The following is a 20925-nucleotide window of genomic DNA, read 5'->3' as shown; positions in this document are numbered from 1 at the left end:
GGAGAACAGACCACGATGGGCAACTCATCACTTATTACTGAATCCCACAGTGTACTTACAAAGGAAAACAGACACGTTTCCTGTGTTAGGCTGGCAGGCCACAGCTCAGAATAAACTAATTATCAGAACAGTGCCATCATCGTACACCAGCACTCCAGCATTAACTGCTTTTTTCCTTGTCCCATCTCCCCAGCTCTGAGGTCCCCACCACGTCCACACCTCGTCCCCAACTCCCTCAGCAGTTTGGCTGGGAAAAGTAGACAAAAGAAAAAGATGGGACTAAAGACATAACGACCTGTTGAAGAGGAATGCAGGGTAAACTGTTCATCAATACGGAAGAATCATGCAAACTGTCCTGAAAAGGAACTAGAAAGCCATTTTTCTTCACTTTAAGCCCTTGCCCTTTTGAGAATAAGCAGGTATGTTACACTTGAGTTTATGATTTTTATACAAGCCTCCTAATGAAATAACATAAAAATTATTTATGATGTGCTACATAAAAGCGATATGTGTCTTAAGAAGCCCTGCATCCTTACTTATTAAGACCAAAGAGGTTAAGTCAGTTGCACAAAGTTAAATACTATGTTTCCCCGAAAATAAGACCGGGTCTTATATTAATTTTTGCTCCATTAGGGCTTTTTTCAGGGGATGTCTTATTTTTTTCATGTACACCAATCTACATTTCTTCAAATACAGTCATGTCATCTTCTTCTGGAACATCGTCCTAATGTACTAAATTCATCCATCTGGCTGACGATCTTAAGTGGGGCTTATTTTCGGGGAAACACGGTAGCAAGTTCATGGAACAGAAAGGAACAGAACCTTGAGCCTAACACTATTATACCACATGGCACCTAATCCTCTTCAATTACTTTTATTTTGGTGACTGGGAAACACACCCACACACACACACACAAACTCATATACACACATACACACTCTTTACCACTTCTATCATTTCATTTATTTACTTCACAAAACTAATAAAAAAAATCTGTGATAGTACAGTGACCCTTTATTCCCATAAGATTTCAAAAGGCTCACTAACTATATTGCAAATACAATCTCTACTGGTAAAGCAGATATTGTAATGTCTCTAAACAAATTGTCATAGTTATCAAATAAATAGAGACTTATCTTTGTATTGTAATACCTAGAAGACCGAAGAATATGTGCTTTCTAAGTAAAGCAATCCAGCAAAGTACCTAGTCAATTGAAATGCTAGAGAATAACTCCAAATAACTTGTTCTCAATTGTATTTTTTTTAATACCGCTCTTGAGAAACTAGGGTGGCAGAAGCAGTATGAATCTCACATCTACATTTCTAATGTGGAAAGAGAGGTTGCTAACATTTTACTAAGAAAAGGTTTCATGCTTAGGAATGAGCATTTTTGTTTTTTGTTTGTTTAAGATAAGACCATTATATATACAATGTTCAATATTCCCTAAACAGAATCAAGTCCTGCAAAAATGGAAAGTTAAAGAGAACAAAGTCAAAGAAAATTACTCAGAAGCATTCCTCTAATTAATGAACATATTGTTGAGTTTCTGCTTTGGAAGAATATAACATAGAACACACGCACAGAGATTTGTTGAGTGCTCATCATGCTACGTGAACTTTTTCATCCTGCTGTGCAAACCTTCCAGATTCTCATGGTATGGGGGAGGGGTGGGGGGCAGGAATATGGAGATAAGGTGGGCAACTGATTTCACATAGAAATTTAAAAATCATTTATATATGAATAAACCACGTCAACACATTTTTATATATAAAAGAAGAAGCAGAGCATATTTAACTGACTGTAACAAGAAACACATAAAGTTTCAGCGCCCGAGGAATAGAATCAGGTGGCCTTGGACTGAACTGCCTTTCTACCTGGGACCAGCTGATAGTCCCCATATCCAATCACCAAGTTCTACCAGTTCAATTTCCTAAATCTCCCTCCTCTCGCTTCCCTTTTCTCCATCCCCAGTGCTGCTGTCCTAGTTCAGGTGTCTTATGCCTAATCCATTCTGATGCCCCTTCCTGGCCTCTCTGCCTTTCTGGTCCCATTCTCTCTAATCCAGCCTTCCTATGGTGGCCAGTGTGACCTGCCTAAAAGCGCAGAGCTGATCATGTGATTCCCCTACTTGAAATTCTTTGGAAACTCACCTATTGACTAGGAGGATTTTTCCAAACTGTGGCTTACCTTGTAGAATCAATTAAAGTGGATCCCAATCAGTATTCTTTAACAAAACGGAACAGAAACTACCTATGCTGCATACATCATAAAAGTATTGATTCATGAAACTTTTCTTAGTTTAATGCACACATTCATATGCTGGGTCATGATATAAAATGTATTTCTACTGTGGACTGAGTTTTAAAAAAACCACTGACCTACATAATAAAATTTCAGTCCTTCACAAGTCCCTTCAGTCTGATTCCCTCCCAGCGGTTAAGCGGCTCTGGAGCCGGACTGCTTGCGTTGATATGCCAGGTGTGCCCCTCATTAGCTGTGTGTTCCTGGGCAAATCGCTCACCCAGTCTGAGGTAACCAGCTTCACTATTTGTAAAATGAGGATCATAACAGTACCTACTCCTAGGGTGTCACAAGAATTAAATGAGATTATCTCTGGAAAGCGCTTTAAACATGCTGCACTTGATAAATACTAATTATTAATGGCATCGCTACTACTGTCCAGCCTAACGTCTGGCTATTCTTGCCCATAGTCCAGTTATGACAAACTATTGGCTGTTTCTCCAAAACATCTTGCTTCCCCATATGGTCACGTCAGATCCTGGTCTTGCCTGGAATGTGGCCCCCAGCTTCCCAGGCCCCCACACATTACCTTGCCTCATACTTCAGCTTAAGCGAGGCCACCCTGTGAAACATTGCCCAACTCTCTCAGGTAGGTCTAGGCAGCGCCCCCACTGAACGGTCATAAGGAAACAAAAGAAAGGCACAGCCAGAGTTACAGTCTTGTTTGTCCATGTCACCTGGCCAGACGACCATCTCAGAGGCATCTGTCTTTCCCAGCACAGCATCCCACAGAGTGAGAGTTCGACAGATGTTTTCGGAACAAGTCCAGGTTACTTACCCTTTCTAGCTCCTGGTTTTCTCCTCTGTACAATGGTAGCAGCATTTTGCCTGAGGATTGTTGTGTAGTACACTATACAATGTTATCAAAGTGTCTGACATAGAAACAATGCTCAGTAATTATCAGATCTACTAGAATCCTAAACTAAATTACAAAGATTCCTAAGAAGCATGCCTTAGCCCCTTATCAGCTAATACCTGGAGGGCAGGGGAGAGAAACAGATTTATGAAAAGTTGTCAAGGGGAAGGATGGTGAGATCTCTTGGAAGAAAACTGCAGTAGATGCTGGAGAAAGAAACATGGCTGAAAGAGCAGAAGATGAAAGAGAAGGAGGATCCATACTGACGGCCAGCATGGTATGGCTTTAATTCTAGCCAGACGGAGGCTAAATCTCAGCTCCAAAATATTTGTCTTCTCCATTTTTGCATCCCAAGCATTACAACAGTATATGACACTTAAGAAGAAGTGAATCTATCCCATCCTCAATTTCCACATATATAAAACTAGGACAATAATACCTCTCAGAGGCATGTGCTGGGAGTTAAACAAGGGAACAATGCCCTCAAACCTTAGACGCTTTCTTCTGTGTCTACTCCTGTGTCTGTACAAGTCAGGATGTTCACGCTAACCTATTTGCTTTCCTGTTCTTTGACAAATTATCAGTCACATTAACTTTCTGTAAAGTTTAAAGCAGACATTAATACTCTTAAACAGCCTGTAACACCACTTACTATAGATAAATAATAACTCCAAAGTAGTCCAGTCTTAGAAGGCAAAAAAAACACACAAAAAACAGAAGTTTAAAGGATCGTGTAACCTATAAGCAGCACAGTGTTAAGTCTTTATGTTTGAGACTGTCCTCTGGACAGCCGCAAACACCTAATGGGCTCTGCAGCAATTTTCTGGTGATTATTACAAGTGCTAAACAATAAAGCGGGCAATAAATAGTAAGAAAAAAATATGTAAAAATGGAAAATTTTAGTAGCAAAACATAAAGGGTAAACACCTCACTCTTCTGGATTAATACATACTATCAATGCCTTTAAACAACCTTTGGAAAAGGCTCTTATTTTTGAGATGTCAAAATGCAATATTATATTATCCAATTATTCCAGAATTGCATTAGAAAAAAGTTTTGGCATGCTATTAGACCCACGTGGTGTTGCAATTTACCAAGCTATATTTTTATCAATAGGAAAAAATCAAGATTGTATGCAGTTTATGGGTCAATAACTCACTAAACTTATTAAAATTGTTTTGCTTAAAGTGAACTTTAATTTTTACACAGGCTGTCTCATTACAAGCATTTAACAAAGTGCAGTGAAATAAATAAATAGATTGTTCCTCTTTTGTGTTCAACCTGAAGAATATAGGTTTTTAACAGGTATTATCAAATCAAGCTTGATCTAAGTCAGGGAGCAATTATTCAAGACTGAGTTTGAGTGTAAATACTTAATGGAAGAATTTGACCCCAATTCACTTTTAAAAACTAGTCTCAGCTTAATTGTTTTTAAAACGCAGCACAGAATTGTGTAATTTTGTAGGAAAAGAACTGAACGGGAAAACCAGCAGACGTGTGAGACATTTTCAGCTCTGTAGTAACTTGCTAGGCTATTAAGGAAAAGGCCGTTTCAAAGCTCTTGCATTCTTGTTTCCTTAACCTAAGATCTTTCAGAGCTCTAAATGTTAGGTTTCTTTTAAGTATGCGTCTTCCATTACAACATCTTAGCTTTTCTAATAATAAGTTATTCCTGTAATTCTAATACATCTATAAGCCATGGTATGGTATTGATAAAAAATAGAATATGGGATTCCCTCATATTGAGTAGCTATCTTGAGATCTTAAAAGGTAATCTTGCCCTTAATCTCAGAAAAACAAACAGAAATTTTTAAGAAAACCCACAGGACGTAAAGCTAGAATACAAAAAATAAAAGCAACATCTCAGCAGTTATTCAGATTACGGTACCAATGAAGTGCTACAGCATTTGAGCACGACCATTCCTCGCTTTTAACTTCACACAGGAGGCAGCCCCCAAACCGAAAACTATTCACATTCAGTTTTTGCCTTTGATATACCATTTTTGATGCAGCATTTTCTATTTAGATTTTCTTCTTGGAGTAGACTTCCATAGAGTATATAGAGCCCCTTGGGATTCAGAAAAGCTCAAATAATCAGAATTTGTTGAATAAATCCAAATGGACTCATCCAAATGTTTTGTGGGGTCCAAAATAAGCAAGATTTTGAGATTTAAAAAAAAGGATGTTTGCTTCCTTAAAAACAATTCTACTCTAAGCATATTTATACGGAACCCTCAAAAGCTTAATATTATAGTAGACTAAAACAACAACAAATCGAGAATCAGATTTAAACATATATTTCTAATAATCTGGGTATTAATCATACTTCTGCTCGCTCTGGTACCACTGTAGAGCTAATCCAATGATACCAACTCTCTCCATTAGTCCACCATAAAGAAGCATAATATACAACCAAAGACAACACTGGCAATACCAAACTTAAAGCAATTACCCAAGTGAGCCTACGGAAGCAATTAAACACATCAAACCAGGGGAGGGGAAAGAGTGTACCTTTTCATTGACAAGCAGACAAACAGGTGCATATTCAATTACTGCTTGTCTGAGGTCACCTATTTACCCAGCACTGTGCTGGAGTTGATGAGAGACATTTGAAAGGTAATGAGATACACAATCTTTGCCTTATCTTTTCAGTAAGATAAGATACCACAAATGAAACATTCAGAGAACAAGACAAGTCAGTGTCAATCTGTCTCCTGAAAATAATAAATCCTATCAGAATTCAGAGAGGACAAAATAGAAGAATAGAAAGTGACTAAGAGCCAAGAACTGCACCCATCAAGATTCAGACTAGGACTTCTTCTTGAACCCATCTCCATTTAAAAGAATTTTAATCCCAGATGTCATTCACCACAAGCATAACCTAACAAGTCACTTCCCTCAGTCCGCATTAGGTTTGTTTCCTCATCTGCAAAGTGAGGATGTGAGATTCAAAGAGGAGTCGCAGGTCAGAGTCTCTAACCTGAATTGGACCTCAGAGGTTAAAGGAGGATTAAGACTGAAATTCAGCTACGAGGACTGCATAAACATTTACTTCAGTATGGAAACATAGGACACCGCCGTACATACAGTGGAGTATTTGTGCTGGAGTGGATCTGGCAAAGCAAGACTGGGCCAGACCACGAGGAACCCAATCAAAGAACTGGGACTTGCCTCTGTGTCAGGCAATGTAACCTCTGTCAAAACTTTCAGGTTAAAGTGATATCTCTGCCAAAGAACTACAATGTGTAAAGTAGAGAGGGATAGCCACAAACTATACTAACAGTTCAATGACAGAATTAAGTAAACTTGAGATTTAGTAACTCAGCATAGCTGTTGACCGCTAGGAAATGCAACAGTCAAGCTGTCATAATCAGAGGCAAAACAGTTTGATTTAGCAAAAGAATTACACAGCTCACAATGAAAGGCAGTTCCCCACTTTAAAGAATCATCCTTGAAAATAGCAGCTACCTTCACTAACCACACAGAAAGGCATGAGACAAACATTTTGTATCAGTCTTAGTTACTGTTGCAAGCTGAGAAACTATCACAGGCTCTTCACATTCCAGGAAAAATTACACTAGATGGTACTAAAAATATTGAATAGGCCCCTACACCGTTACTCCTATCTACTCAATTGAATAATGTTTTAATGGCGGGGAGTTATGTTTTATAACTTTGCAGTCACATTTACCAATGAACTGAACTGCTTTGTTTTAGACTCATTCTCCAAATTGGAAGTAGATGGATTTCAAAAAACATGTCTCTCCAGCAGGAAGTTAACCAGTCCTGTAATTGGTTATGCCCCCCCCCCCCCCAGACTCTACTTTACCATACCTACTACAGCAGAACAAAGGTGGCACAAGCTGGACTTGGGATCTAGCTCAATGCAGAGTGCCATCTGCTGCACATATACAGGATGTCTCATGTGCAAGATTCAATCTTAGTGTCTCTCAGGGACCTTTATAAGAGCAAGTTGTTTGTTCCCATATCTGCCTACCCCATTTGCCTCATACCAACATCTACTTAGAGAAAAATTCCCATTCATAGGGTTTTGAAATACCAGTACTTTCCTAATAAGCAACAGCTTACGGGAAGGATAGAGACGTGAAGGAGCAATTGCACTTTATAATAAGAACACAATAAGGGAGTCAAAATACCTGGATGGGTGGATGTCCTAAAACTGTTGCATATTAGCTGTGCAATCCTAACCAAGTCTCTCCTGTTCTGGGTCTCAATTTCTGGTGTAAAATGTCAAGAGTTACACAAATCTCGAAGAGATACCTTTCTAAGGGAGTCTTGTGAGGAATCATAAGAGTAACAGATGGAGGCAGCTGTGTACATGATAGCGTCAGAGAAATCGCAGAAAAAGGAAAACAAAAACCTCTTTTATGCATTTTAAATAATCAGGTACAATTTTTTCAAAATCTTACAACTTTTAGTCCATTTGCAAGTCATCATTCCCGTAACACTTCTGCCCTTCAAAAATAACACTTTAATTGTGCTTTCAGTTACAAATTCAGCACATCCCCTTTACCCACCCCGGAATAGCCCAGAACACTTTCATGAAGTACCCACACAAGGAAGACACTCACAGCCTAACAGATCCGCATAGGGGAAAACATACAAGGCACAAATTTAAAAACGCTAAGTGAATACCACGCTCAAAGTCTTAAAAACAAACTGTGCAAAGTCAGAATATGTATTATCAAAATGCATAGATAAAGACAACTTGGGAAGCCTTTAAACTGTTTGAGGGAGAGGGGAATACAATCAGATTTTTGGGTGGCCTTATATTTTTAAGAGAACAAAACACGTAACTGGAGGCTATGAAACAGGCAGATCTACAATGAACTGTGGAAAAGCATGGCTCGCACCCAAAAGCTTCAGCAGAACACTACGTCAGGATGCCAAGTAGGAAAAAGTACCATTTTGTCACAAGAATAAGGATAGGATCCACACCTATGACTAATAATGACAACACCAACTTGCGCTGACAGAGCATTCGTTCTTTTCATAGTTCTTTCACTTCATTTTACGCTGTCATGGGTTTTGGGGCCCCCTCTCTGAAAGCCTCCAGTTCAGTTTCCTCTCCAGAGCTTTGCAATCAGAACAAGGCCAGTGGATGGATTTGTTGAGGGCTGCAGGTACCAGTTGCTTCTATCAGGCTGGCTGCAGCGCTTCTCTCATTACCACGCTACACAACTTCGCCCTAGGATATAAAACCTACACTCTTTCTCTCGGAGTTGGCCAGAGACCAACACATATGTGTCTAGAAAGTCCAATGGAAAAGAACCTGCTGACTTGTGTGGTCAAGAACTTCAAGTTGATGTCTTGCAACTGAAAAAAAAAAAAATCACACACACACACACACACACACAAGCTGTTCAAAAAAAAAACTCGCGACTGACTATTGCCAGCCAGTGAAACCCAGCAATACCTGGTGAGCACAACCACCAAACCCCAGCCCCCGTGAACAACTTCGCACGTTCGCATCCCCTCTGCCTGCCCCCCACGCCTCCTCCCTCGGGCACGCGTGGACATGCTCGTGAACCGGCCCTCCGAGAGGACCGCCGAGGACCTCGCAGGACCTCCGGGGATGGAGCTTCCTCCCGCCTGAAGCAATGCAGCATCCCTCGCAGGGGAGCTGCTCCTGTGCCCACAGCCGCAGGCAGGCACAGGCGGGGATAAAGTTTGATCTCCCTGCTCGCCCACCCCCACAGGGCCGGGGGAGGCCCCGGGAGCGAGCCGCCAGGGTCCGGGTGCTCTCCGGGGACAGTTCACAGAAGCGCGGCTCGGCCACTCTCCTGACACACACGGCGGCCGCGTCAACTCAGGACACCCAACGCACCCAGAGGAGGAGGGAAGGGGGACAACTTGCTCGGGGCTCCGTTCGGGAGACTCGGGGCAGAGCTGTTAAGAAAGAAGGAGGGAGGGACCGCGATCGGGGGCGGGTCAGCGAGAGGTTCAAGTCCCGTGCCGTCCCCGCCCTGGTGTCCCCAGTCCTGCGGGAACATCCCGCCGTCGCCCCTCCTCCTCCTCCTCTCGGCTTCCTCCGCTCTCCCTCCCTTCCTGGTCGCCGCCGCAGGCGCCTGAAGGGCACGGCGGCTCCTCGCTGCCCGGCAACCTCGGGAGCGGCCGCCGAGTTGAGGTAACTCGCCAGCTGCCCCGGCGGCCTGCCTGCCGGAGGCTCCCACACGCCAGCGCCGCCCCGCCCTCCCCGGAGCCGCCGGGCGCGCTCACTCACCGTCCGGTGGTGCTGCTGCTGCCGGTGGCGGCTAACGCCCAGCCCGGGGAAGCAGCCGGCAGTCAGTGCTCCGCAGCCGCTGGCGCCCCCGCCGCCGCCCCGGGAGGAGAGGAGCAGCAGGAGCGATCTACCTGCGGCGGCCGCCATCTCTCAACTGGAAACGGCGCCGACCCAGGCAGCGCAGCGGACGGCCGGGGCGGAGCTGAGACCCGCCACTCACCGGCGCCGGACCAACTGCAGCCCTTGACTAAGTTGATGAGGCGGGGCTTCCTGCAAGGTCCAATCGACAGGCGGGAGAACCCCACTTGAGGCTGCCTGTCACTTCCAGAGTTACCTATTGTGGGACATAGTCAATTACGGGCAAATTCTCGGCAACTGGTAATTGGCACCCGAGCCCCTCAGAAGAGCAGCAATAGAGATGGCATACTCGATTCGTCTAACCTGCTCCAAGGATAGAGCTATGATAAGGATAACTGGGGAAATAGTCGTTTGTGCAAAGCTTTGTACTTCGTGAGTGTTCTAAGTTGGCAAAATAGGTACCAAATTAATAATCATTAACTAGGTATGCTTGGAATCTCAACGACACGCCGAGAATTATCATTCAGAACTGATGGCATTTGGATATGCTGAAATTAACCCTACATCATGGGGTGACCTAATGACTGTGGTAAGTAGTATAGTATGGGAGGAGTAGAATCAAGGTCCCAGAATGAGTACATGCCATCAGAGTGAATTAACAGACCTGTATTCATTTCACATACTCAATTAATTTTTATAGCAATTTTATACTGATATTCTGATATTACACTGTCCAGAAGCAACACTCTCTGTTCTCTTACTATCTTTGACCTTCTGTGCCCTTACTAAACTATAGAAACAGAACATGTTGGTAATGTAAGAAAAATCATGTAAAGGTTATTTTAATGAATTTTCATAATTTAGCTAAACTAGACATTAGAATACACTTGATCACTTTAATAATAATTCTTGATCACTTTCTCTTGGAAAATACATCTTTCCATGAGAAACAAGCTTATACTGAGAGCTCATTAAAGACTGAAAGAAACATTTGGGGTTCCTGAATTTCCTTAGAAGAGGATTTTCTTTGCTGTCGGTTTCTTATTGTGAGTTAATTAATTCTCACACCTCTTTTTTTAAAATCTGGAGCAGAAAAACAGTTTGGTAAGCAAATAAAAGTATTATTCTAAGTTTTGCAAAAACATCTTTGTAGTGTAGCCTCAGATGGCAAAGAAACAAATACAACACACAGAGACAATTTTATTCTATCTCCTGTTCTAATAATATTCTTTCAAATTTGACTGAAATGGTACTCTTTTGGTTAAGAATAGATAAATAATGAAGTGGAGTTGTGGTTTGCTTAATCCTTCCACCCCACCCCAGAACAGTAAAATGATTGGCTTCTCCAGGAGAGACTATTATGCCACTCACCCAAAAGGCATTTATTTATTGCTCAACAGTGAAACCTGAGAGCTCAAGAATGTGATAAGCCCCCCCACCCCACCCCACCCGTCCCCCAATTCAACAGCTGCACACACTAATCCCCCTAGTCGGAAATCTGACATTCCTGGAACAATTTCACTTACAGTCATTTTCTACCCATCTATATTTATCCCATCTGCATTTTATGTATTTACCCACACCATGCCATTTCCCCTTCTCTCTCTCTCGTTTCTTCACACCTTCTTACTAGGCTTACCATGGATTTCGGTTTGTTTTTATTTCCTGTGCCTTCACCAAATCGGGCTGTGCATCGTGAGTGTATCCTCCATCTCCATTTTACACTTCAAGAAACTCTCCTGACATTGCCTTTCCTCTGTTGTTCCAAGTATGAAACTTAGACTTGCATCCTGCAGTACTGAGATTCAGTTCTGTGCATTTTCAAGAGAACCACAATAAATAGGACTTTATTTTTAAGTGCATAAACCTGAAACTGGAGGGATTACCAAAACTTTCTTTTATCTACCAAGATGAAACTACAGGTAGGCTGTGTAATTTGAGGATCCATTGACTAAACTGAATTCTAATAATCCAGGGCTAGAAATCAATCTAAACAAATGTTAATTATCTCTTCACAAAGAAGATATTTTCCATAGCTGCAGAGGACATATCAGCTGGTCAGGCCCCATAAAGAGAAACTATAGATAGCTCAAAAGAAAGTCATCATCATACCTAAAAAAAAAAAAAAAATTATATATGAAGAAAAATTATATATGAAGGGCAAAGGAATTAATATTCATTGACTACCTGCTAAGTCAGACGCTGTGCTGACCATTCTAGCAACATTACATTTCTAAAGGAAGGCAAAGTAACAAGAAAAAAACTGAAAAACATCGTAACTTTTGAGAGTAAAAAGTTGAAGGAAACCTAAATGTCTTCAAGAAGTTGGTTAAATTAGAGAATAACCCTATAACAGAATATCATGCAACCATTAAAAATGAATTTTCGCATCTATGTTTTTAAAATGTAATAATACAGTATAGATGATCTGTTTAAATGTTATATATATGTATAATTTAGATAGATAGATAGATGATTGATAGATAGACAGACAGATAGATACTTCTGGAAGAATAAACAAGAAATCATGTTAACTCTGGGGAGTTTTAAGAGATAGCCACCCTTTTGAATGGTTTAACTTCTTTCCACCTGCGTGTTATTTTTATCATTGTAAAAACATGGTCACTGAAACCTACATGGGTGCAGAATTGTTTTCTGTGCCAAGTTTTAAAACAAGTTGATCTTTTCTTCAGCTAAAACTAATCAGAACAGATTTCCTGAAGCATGAAATCCTAACTAGGTTCCCTACTAAAATATACACTGAAGCCAGCTCCCAAGGATGACTCAACTCAATGGAGTATTTGCCTAAGCATCCCAGAATAACCTGGGAAGGTAATGCACACAGTTCATTGACAAGAGCAAGAAAACATGAAAAAGATCTGCTTAGAGGTCTGGGGACTGTTTTCCACGGTTCACTGATAATGTGACTTATTATCCAAGTGAGATAAGCAATTCTTAAAGATTAAGAAAAAAATATATGAAGAAGAAACACAAGAGGAAAGGGTTTAGCCTTCAAATATTTATCATGATCCACAGCCTAGCTCTGTTCTCTAGCTATTTGGCTTCAGTATTTTACCAGATGTCATTATTCCTATTTCTGTACACCTACCCATCTGCAGTCATCTCCCCAACATTACCACTCACTTGCCCATGACTTCCTAGTTTCTGTGATCTTTTATGTCCTTTTCCTGTCAGCTTCTCAAGATCATAAATATCAGTCGTAAATATTTCTAGTAAATGTAGCAGAGAAGGGCTCAACTACTCTTAAACCCCATATCTTTTCCTTTCCTTACTTATGTCTAGTCTCATTTCATCACACACACACACACACACACAGTTTTCCTTCCTCATTTTTGTTTCCTTTTCTTTTCCCAATACTCCCATCCCCCTTACTCTAATATAGACTGCAGCCTCACACTGAATCATTTACATACTTTATGCACATAATTTACTAGATATATTCACATACGCCCTCTTAAAATTTTTGTGTGGCAGCAGTCTCATGCCCTGGCCTCCAAGGATGACTTACTCCGTATTCATTTTATAACTCAGTGACCCTGCAATCTAACATTCTTTTAGGTCAGCAATCTGCAAGTTTTTTTTTGTTTGTTTGTTTGTTTGTTTTTCTGTCAAGAGCACAACACCAGGAAAACATTGACTTGAGAAGAGCAAGGCTTGTTCAGATAGGACGGTCTTTGTTCATGTTTCTCAGGATCTGAGAAGTTGGCAGCAAACTTTACCGCTGCCTTTTTTTGTGTTGGATTCGTAGCCTCCAATGGCCTTTGCTGTTTACTAGACCTTTGGAGTCAGGAAGTCTTTTGTCTCTATCTGAAGTGATTCAAAGGGGCAGGACACTAATTTCATACTCTAATAAACCACATTTCCTAAGTGTACAGAAATTCAGCACACCTTTTGATGGAACCCAACATCATCCATTCCAGAGGATTCAAAAGTACCAAAAAATCGTAAGAACTTTCTCTCACAAACCTGAATTACTAAAAAAAAAAAAGAAAAAAATTCCAAATCAGTAGTGTTCCCCTCTCTCAGCACTGTCATGGTATTTATTACCCATACCCTGAACATGCCCTGACTTTCCAATCTCCAACTCTTTGCTCCTACTGTCCCCGTAAGCACCTGCTCTACTCTTTTGAAGACCATCCTGGCATCCTCTGAGAATACATTTCCAGGTAAAATTAAACTGTCATAATTTGTTGTTTGACTTTCTATCATAGTACTTTGGTTCTTGATGTGAGCTGATCTGGCCATGAGGTCTGCCATAGCTCTTTATTATCAGACCTATTTGATTAGATTCAGCTGTATGGCTGGGCCACAGTCCTTTTCTTCTCTCACTTTCTATGTGCATTTTCTATCAAAATTAATTATGTTACTATTTTTCTCCTACCGAGATCTTCCTGAGTGGAGTTGCCAATCTGGCAAATTTAAATCTTTAGATGATGACAAGTACTTCTTTTTTTTTTTTTATTAATGTTTATTGGGGTGACAATTGTTAGTAAAATTACATAGATTTCAGGTGTACAATTCTGTAATACATCATCTATGTATATCACACTGTGTGTTTACCACCCAGAGTCAATTCTCTTTCTGTCACCATATATTTGATCCCCTTTACCCTCATCTACCACCTCCCTCCCCTTTACCCTCTGGTAACCATTAAACTATTGTCTGTGTCTATGAGTTTTTGTTTCTTCATTTGTTTGTCTTGTTCTTCTGTTGTTTTCAGCTTTATATACCACATATCAGTGAAATCATATGGTTCTCGACTTTTTCTGTCTGACTTATTTCGCTCAGCACAATAATCTCAAGATCCATCCAAATGGTACTATTTCATCTTTTCTTATGGCAGAGTTGTATTCTATTGTGTATATATAACCACAACTTCTTTATCCAATCATCTATCGAAGGACACTTTGGTTGTTTCCATATCTTGGCTACCGTAAATAAAGCCGCAATGAACATTGGAACACATATATCTTTACGGGACAAGTACTTCATTGCCTTGTTTACACAACATTTCTATTTATAGGAGCCTCCAACACTGATAGCCAAAATAATTTCACAAAGCATGGCAGGTCTAAAAAAATTATTTTAGAGTGAGATAGTCCATTAATAGTCTTCAAAAATTCATCAAATACCTAGTCACTTTAGCCTGCCTACTTCAAGGTCAGATAAATCTTTATATTATTCTGGGTGTTGCCCAAACTTCAACTCTTCTGAAACTGAACTGATTTAATGTAATGTTATATTTGTTCTCCATTTCAATATGATGTATATAATTTCATCAGTACTTATTTACACATGAACACATAAAGAATCTGGGCTATGGGTTGCACTTAGTGGGAGGCGGAGGGTGGAAGAAACTGTGGGTGTGTGATGGTCATTGCCAATTAACAACAGGTGTGAATGCTCCTCTTTAAATTTAGCCATTGCACTTGGCAAGTTGTCTCTCAGCAGTCATTTACAGCCACCACTGCTGATTTGGACAGGATCAAGGAAAGGATGACTGAAAGGGTCACATTTATTAAAAGGCAGAGAGAAACAGTTTTGTTCTGTTTTATTTAATAAAAACTGGCCTAAAGAATAAAAAGCAACATGAGACTTGAAAAGGGTAAAGACAGCTTATAAGAGGGAAAAAGAGAAGGAAATTATTCAAAGAGGTAATAATCATTAACAAATCATTTTTTAAAAGACTTTTATTAAAACATAGCCAACAAACAATAGTATATTATTTTCAGATGTACACCACAGCTATGCAACATTTATACACTTAAAAAAGTGATCACCGTAAGTCCAGCAACCCTCTGACACTGTATTGACTATATTCCCTATGCTGTACATTACATCCCCGTGACTTGTTTTATACCTGGAAATGTGAACCTTTTATTCCCCTTCTCTTTTCCCCCCTTTTTTAATGTTTCAATTGCAGTTGACATTCAATACTATTTTATATTAATTTCAGGTGTACAGCATAGTGGTTAGACATTTATATAATTTAAGAAGTGATCCCCCGTCTGGTCTAGTACCCACCTGGCACTATACATAGTTATTACCTTATTATTGATCATATTCTCTATGCTTTACTTTACATCCCATGACTATTTTGTAACTACCAATTTGTACTTCTTAATTCTTTCACCTTTTTCACGCTGCTCCCAAACCCCCTCACATCTATCACCCCAAAAAATCTAGTACCCATCTTACATCATACATAGTCATAACAACATTACTGACTTATGTTCCTTATGCTATACCCTACATTCCCATGACTACTGTGTAATAATAAATTTGTGCTTCTTAATCCCTTCCCCTTTTTCACCTCAACCCTCCCAATCCCCCTCCTATCTGGCAACCATCAAAATTTTCTCTGTATCTGTGAGTTTGTTTCTGTTTTGTTGGTTCATTTTGTTCTTTAGATTCCACATATAAGCAAAATCACATTTCATCTGTCTTTTTTTGTCTGACGTACTTCACTCTACACAATACCCTCCAGGTCCATCCGTGCCACCACAGATGGCAAGAACCCTTTCCCTTCCATGGCCCAGCAATATTGCATTGTATTTATGTACCACCTCCTCTGTATCATTCATCCATTGACAGACACCCAGGCTGCCTCCACATTGTGGCTGTTGTAAAATAAAGTTGCAATGAACATATGGATGCACACAAATGCCCTCAAAGTAGCATTTTGGGCTTCTTTGGATAAATACCCAGAAGTAGGATTACTGAGTCCTTTTTTGTCTCTTGTTATAGCCTTTGATTTAAAGTCTATTTTGTCTGAAAGAAGTATTGCTAACATAGCTTTTATTTTTCTTTCCATTTTCATGAAATATCTTTTTCCTTTAATTTCAGTGTGCATGTCTATCTGGAATCTCTGATAGGCAGCATATGTATAGATCTTGTTTTCTTATCCATTCAGCCACTCTATCTTTTGATTGGAGCATTTAATCCATTTACATTTAAAGTAATCCTTGATATTATTGCCATTTTATTACTCATATTTTTTATCGTTTTTTTGGTCTTAAAGAAGTCCCTCCAGCATTCCTTGTAATACGAGTTTGGTGATGAGGAACTCTTTTAGCTTTGTCTTGTCTGGGAAGCTCTTTACTGTCCTTCAATTCTAAATGAAGAGCTTTGCTGGATAGAGTTAATCTTGGTTGTAGGTCCTTACTTTTGATCACTTTCAATATTTCATGCCAATCCCTTCTGGCCTGCAAAGTTTCTGTTGAGAAATCAGCTGACAATCTTATGGAAGCTCCCTTGTAGGTAACTAACTGCTTTTCTCTTGCTGCTTTTAAGATTCTTTCCTTGTCTTTAAACTTTGGCATTTTAATTATGATATGTCTTGGTGTGGACCTCTTTGGGTTTATCTTGTTTGGGACTCTCTGCACTTCCTGAGCTTGTATATCTAATTACTTTGCCAGGTTAGGGAAGTTTTCAGTCATTACATCTTCAAATAGGTTTTCAATTCCTTGCTCTCTCTCTTCTCCTTCTGGTACCTCTGTGATGTGAATGTTGGTATGCTTGATGTTGTGCCAGAGGCCCTTTAAACTGTCCTCATATTTGTGGATTCTTTTTGCTGTTCTGATTGGATAATTTTTGCTACTTTATCTTCTAAATTGCTGGTTTAATGATCTGCTTCATCTAATCTGTTGATTCCCTCTAATGTATTCTTCATTTCAGTTATTTTAGTATAGTCTTTATTTCTGACTAGTTATTTTTATGTTTTCCATCTGCATTTCTATGTTTCTTATCTCTTTGTTGAAGTTCTCCCTGTGATCACTGAGCATCCTTATAACCAGTGTTTTGAACTCTGAGTCTGGTAGATTGCTTCACTTCATTTTGTTTATTCTTTTTCTGGAGCTTTGTTCTTTTATTTTGAACATTTTTTTTTTGTCACCCCATGTTGACTGCCTCCCTGTGTTTGTTTCTATATATTGGGTAGGGTTGCTATGACTCTTGGTCTCAGGAGAGTGGTCTTATGTAATAGATGTCCTGTGGATCCCAGTAGTGCAGTCTCTCTGGTCACCTGAGCTGGGTGCTCCAGATGTGTTCTTTGTGTGGTTTGTGTGTGCCCTCCTATTGTAGTTGAGCCATAGTTGCTGTATACAGATCGATGGGAGGGATTGGCCCTCAAGCTGATTGGTTGTGAGGACTAGCCACAACTGCAGTGGAGGAGCTGTTGTGCAGGGGCTGAACTTACGGAGCAGGATTAGCTTCAGCAGGGCTCTGATGCCTGCCCAGTCTGCCCTTTGGGTGTGTCATTCTTGGAGGCAGCTGGGTGATGCTCAGGCTTAGTCTGAAGCCAGCCCTTGGGTGGGGCAACCCCAGAATACCCTGGCAGGGGTCCCATGGCAGGCCAAGTTCAGCTGCAGCCTGTGTCCTGCCATGGCGATCTGGCATGAGCCACAAAACAATCTGCAGATGGCCGCCACCCACTTTAGGCTTGGAGGTGACTCGAAAGGTCAATCTGGGAATGGCGGCCAGTTGCTGCTAGTGCCAGGCTTGGGGCTACTCAGAAAGAGGTACGGGACATACCAAAGCCAGATGCTGCATGTTTGGGTTTTGTGAACCTTTGACAGATTTTAGGAAAGTCCAGAGTATGAGCCCAGACAGGCTGTTTGTATGGAAAAGCCACTGTAAGTGGCTTGGGTGTACCTGAAAGTTTGGTTAGGCGGGGTCTCAGTGAATCAGGGCAAACTCATGGTTTTACCAGGTTGATGGAGACTCAGATATGGCAGTTGCCTGCATCTGCATGCCAGGAGTGGAGGGGCTCAACAAGGAAACAATGGGTTCTGCCAGCACTTCTGTCTGAGAGAAAGCTGCCCCCTTCAGCCCTTGCTCTGAAGCCAGACAACTCAGTTCCTCCCTGTATGTCCTTGGCACCTTTCTAGATGCTGCCCCAGTGCTGGAGCTCAGAGTGAATGAGTCTGTTCATGAGTAAGTCTGTGTGTGGGTCTTTTAAGAGAATTGCCTAGGACTCTAGCCACCCTCCCTTTCACCCAGCCACAATCTCTGCTAGTTCTCACAGCCAAAAGTTATGGGATCTTGTCTCTCCAGAACTGGAAATCTGGGCTGCAGAGCCTGGAATGGGGCTGAGGCCACTCTCTCCTCCCATGGGGATCTCTGTAACCGAGATATCCCTCCCAATTTTTAACAGTCACATGAGGATTTGGGACCAGCTCATTCTGAGTCTCTGCCCCTCTGGCAATTCTCAAGGTGGTTTCTGTAAATCCTTAGTTGTAAGACTTCAGTTCAGCTGGACTTCAGGTGACTCTTAATGATGGCTATGCTGTAATTTCATTGTAGTTTTGATGTGGTCATGAGAGAAGGCAAGCACAGCATTTACCTACTCCACCATCTTGACTGGAAATCAACAAATCATTCTTAATTAGACACTTTGAAAGCCATTCAAGCTGCCAAAACTTGGGAACAAAATTATCTAAAATTTAACTCAGAAAATAATTACTATTAATTGAGAGTTGGGATAAGAGTAGGGGATAAGACCTGGATAAGTATAATTTACTTATTCATTTATTCAATCAGTCAGTCAAGGAAAAATATATTGAATGACTATTATGTGCCAGGCAATACATTACAGGACAAATTTTTCCAAAGTTCACATTTTCTGCATAATGTATTTCTTTTTCTAAAATGCTCATTTATCCATTCTAACCTTGAAATTGGATCAATTCTTCCCATAACTTTGCAGTCCAACATTTATATGACACTCAAAAGAGTTACTGAAAGATCCGTTGAGTTATCTCAGAGCATCAATATAACAAATTTAAAACATACTACTAACATAAATGTGTTTTAAATAATCACCCTTCCCAATAACATTACTAAGAAGACATATGAAAAAATTGTAGTTTTTGCTGTCAATGTGCAGTAGAGTACAAGTCTATTTGAATAATTTCAAACTATTTCATTGCGTAGACTATAAACCAAATTTCGGTCTCAGAGAACTGTAAGAAGACACTGAGTTCCCTTTTACATGTGTTACTTTGCTGAGATGTATATGTATATTAGATTGAAACAAGGCCCATTAGCTTACGCAGCATCAGAAGGAATATCTCATTTAAAGGACTTGTTAAAATTTAAGCAAGGTTTATAGCACTATAGATGCTACTACTACTTTAAGACCTTGAAGCAATTAGACCTATTATATATTCAAATAATCAAAACATGATTATTATCAAGAAGAGGAAATGTTCACAAAGTACCAGATTATAAACCAGGATAGCATGTGAATGGTTTCTGTATTAATTTACAAATACCATTATTATTAATTCTTATGATGTAGAACTCACTTAAGAGGATTTGCGAAAGATTCTAAAGACTTGATGGTTCTTTTAAAATCGGACTTTGTTGCTTTCTTATCAATTTTGTGTTTTGGAGGGTAAAAAAATATAAACATAGACAAATAACTTCCTGTTTGTCAGGATGGGTCCTTGTCCCATAAATAGTGCTGGAAAATAAATGAATGTTGTTAAATCAAATTTTACATATAGGTTAATAGTAAGTAGGCCAATTTCGAAAAGTAAAACCCTAGTTAGTCATTTCTGGAATGCATCCTTTAGGATGGTAATTCTTAATGTTTTTTCCATCTTGGCAGATAAAATTTTAGCGCACACTCATCACAAACAATAGCTCGCTGAAAACATCTGAAAAAATAAGACGAACTTTTGCTTATACAAAAGTCCAAGTGTGTTAGTTGTAATAACTACAATGTGCCCAGATATCTCCTTATATTAAAGGATATGAAATATTTCTTAAATATAATAGAAAAGTTTCTTCGGTAACTGCAGTAATGACTGTCCTAGAGTTCCAAGAAATTCACTCATTAGTTCTATAAATAATGTGATTTGTTGGTTGAGTTACCACAGCCAACAAAATAAAAGCCCTGGCTTCACAGAGCCTATCATACAATGATGAGAGATAAGGTAAATGGGAGAGATTGTAGGAGGGCATCTAATCCAATTTTGAGGTTCTGAGAAGGTATCTCAGGGGAAGTAATATTTTGTGAGACCTGAAAGATTAGAAGTAAATCTCAGAGGGAAAGTAGTAAGATGTGATACCAGAGAGGCAACAGGAGCAGGTTATATAAGATCTTATACAGTATATTAAGGAATTTGGATTTTACCCAAAGTGAAGGTAAGTCTTGATGGATTTTAGGAATGAGAGAGATTAGAGAACAAATTGGAGACTAGAAAGATTGAAGACAAGCAAACAAATTAGGAGATCTAGGTAAGAAATGCCATTGTATGGTTTTTAGTATTGGTCATGGGGGAAAATAGACTAATTTAAGAGAAATTGTTTGTAAGTTGAATCAAAAGGTATTGGTAATTGATAAGGTATTAGTGGATGGGAATGAAGGAGAGTAAGGTATCAAAGGAGATTTCTAGATGTCTCACCTGGGCAAGTAG

The 20925-nt window shown here is 40.0% G+C and overlaps 1 protein-coding gene across 1 annotated transcript in view; it reads right to left on the bottom strand.

The window, feature by feature from the left end:
* The window catches only part of MCU (mitochondrial calcium uniporter), a 184649-nt gene extending 175062 nt beyond the window's left edge, over positions 1-9587 (bottom strand). Inside the window, exon 1 of the mRNA XM_019745865.3 lies at positions 9404-9587. Within this exon, the coding sequence (XP_019601424.1) occupies positions 9404-9550 (147 nt within the window). The 5' untranslated portion in view covers positions 9551-9587. The remainder of the gene's footprint in view (positions 1-9403) is intronic.
* Between the last annotated feature and the right edge of the window lie 11338 nt (positions 9588-20925).

Source organism: Rhinolophus sinicus, chromosome 15 (genome assembly GCF_057876585.1).
Source record: "Rhinolophus sinicus isolate RSI-liver-muscle chromosome 15, RSI-T2T, whole genome shotgun sequence".
Taxonomy (NCBI): Eukaryota; Metazoa; Chordata; class Mammalia; order Chiroptera; family Rhinolophidae; genus Rhinolophus; species Rhinolophus sinicus.
Note: the sequence above shows the minus strand (reverse complement) of the source record. Positions and strands in the feature narration are given on the sequence as shown.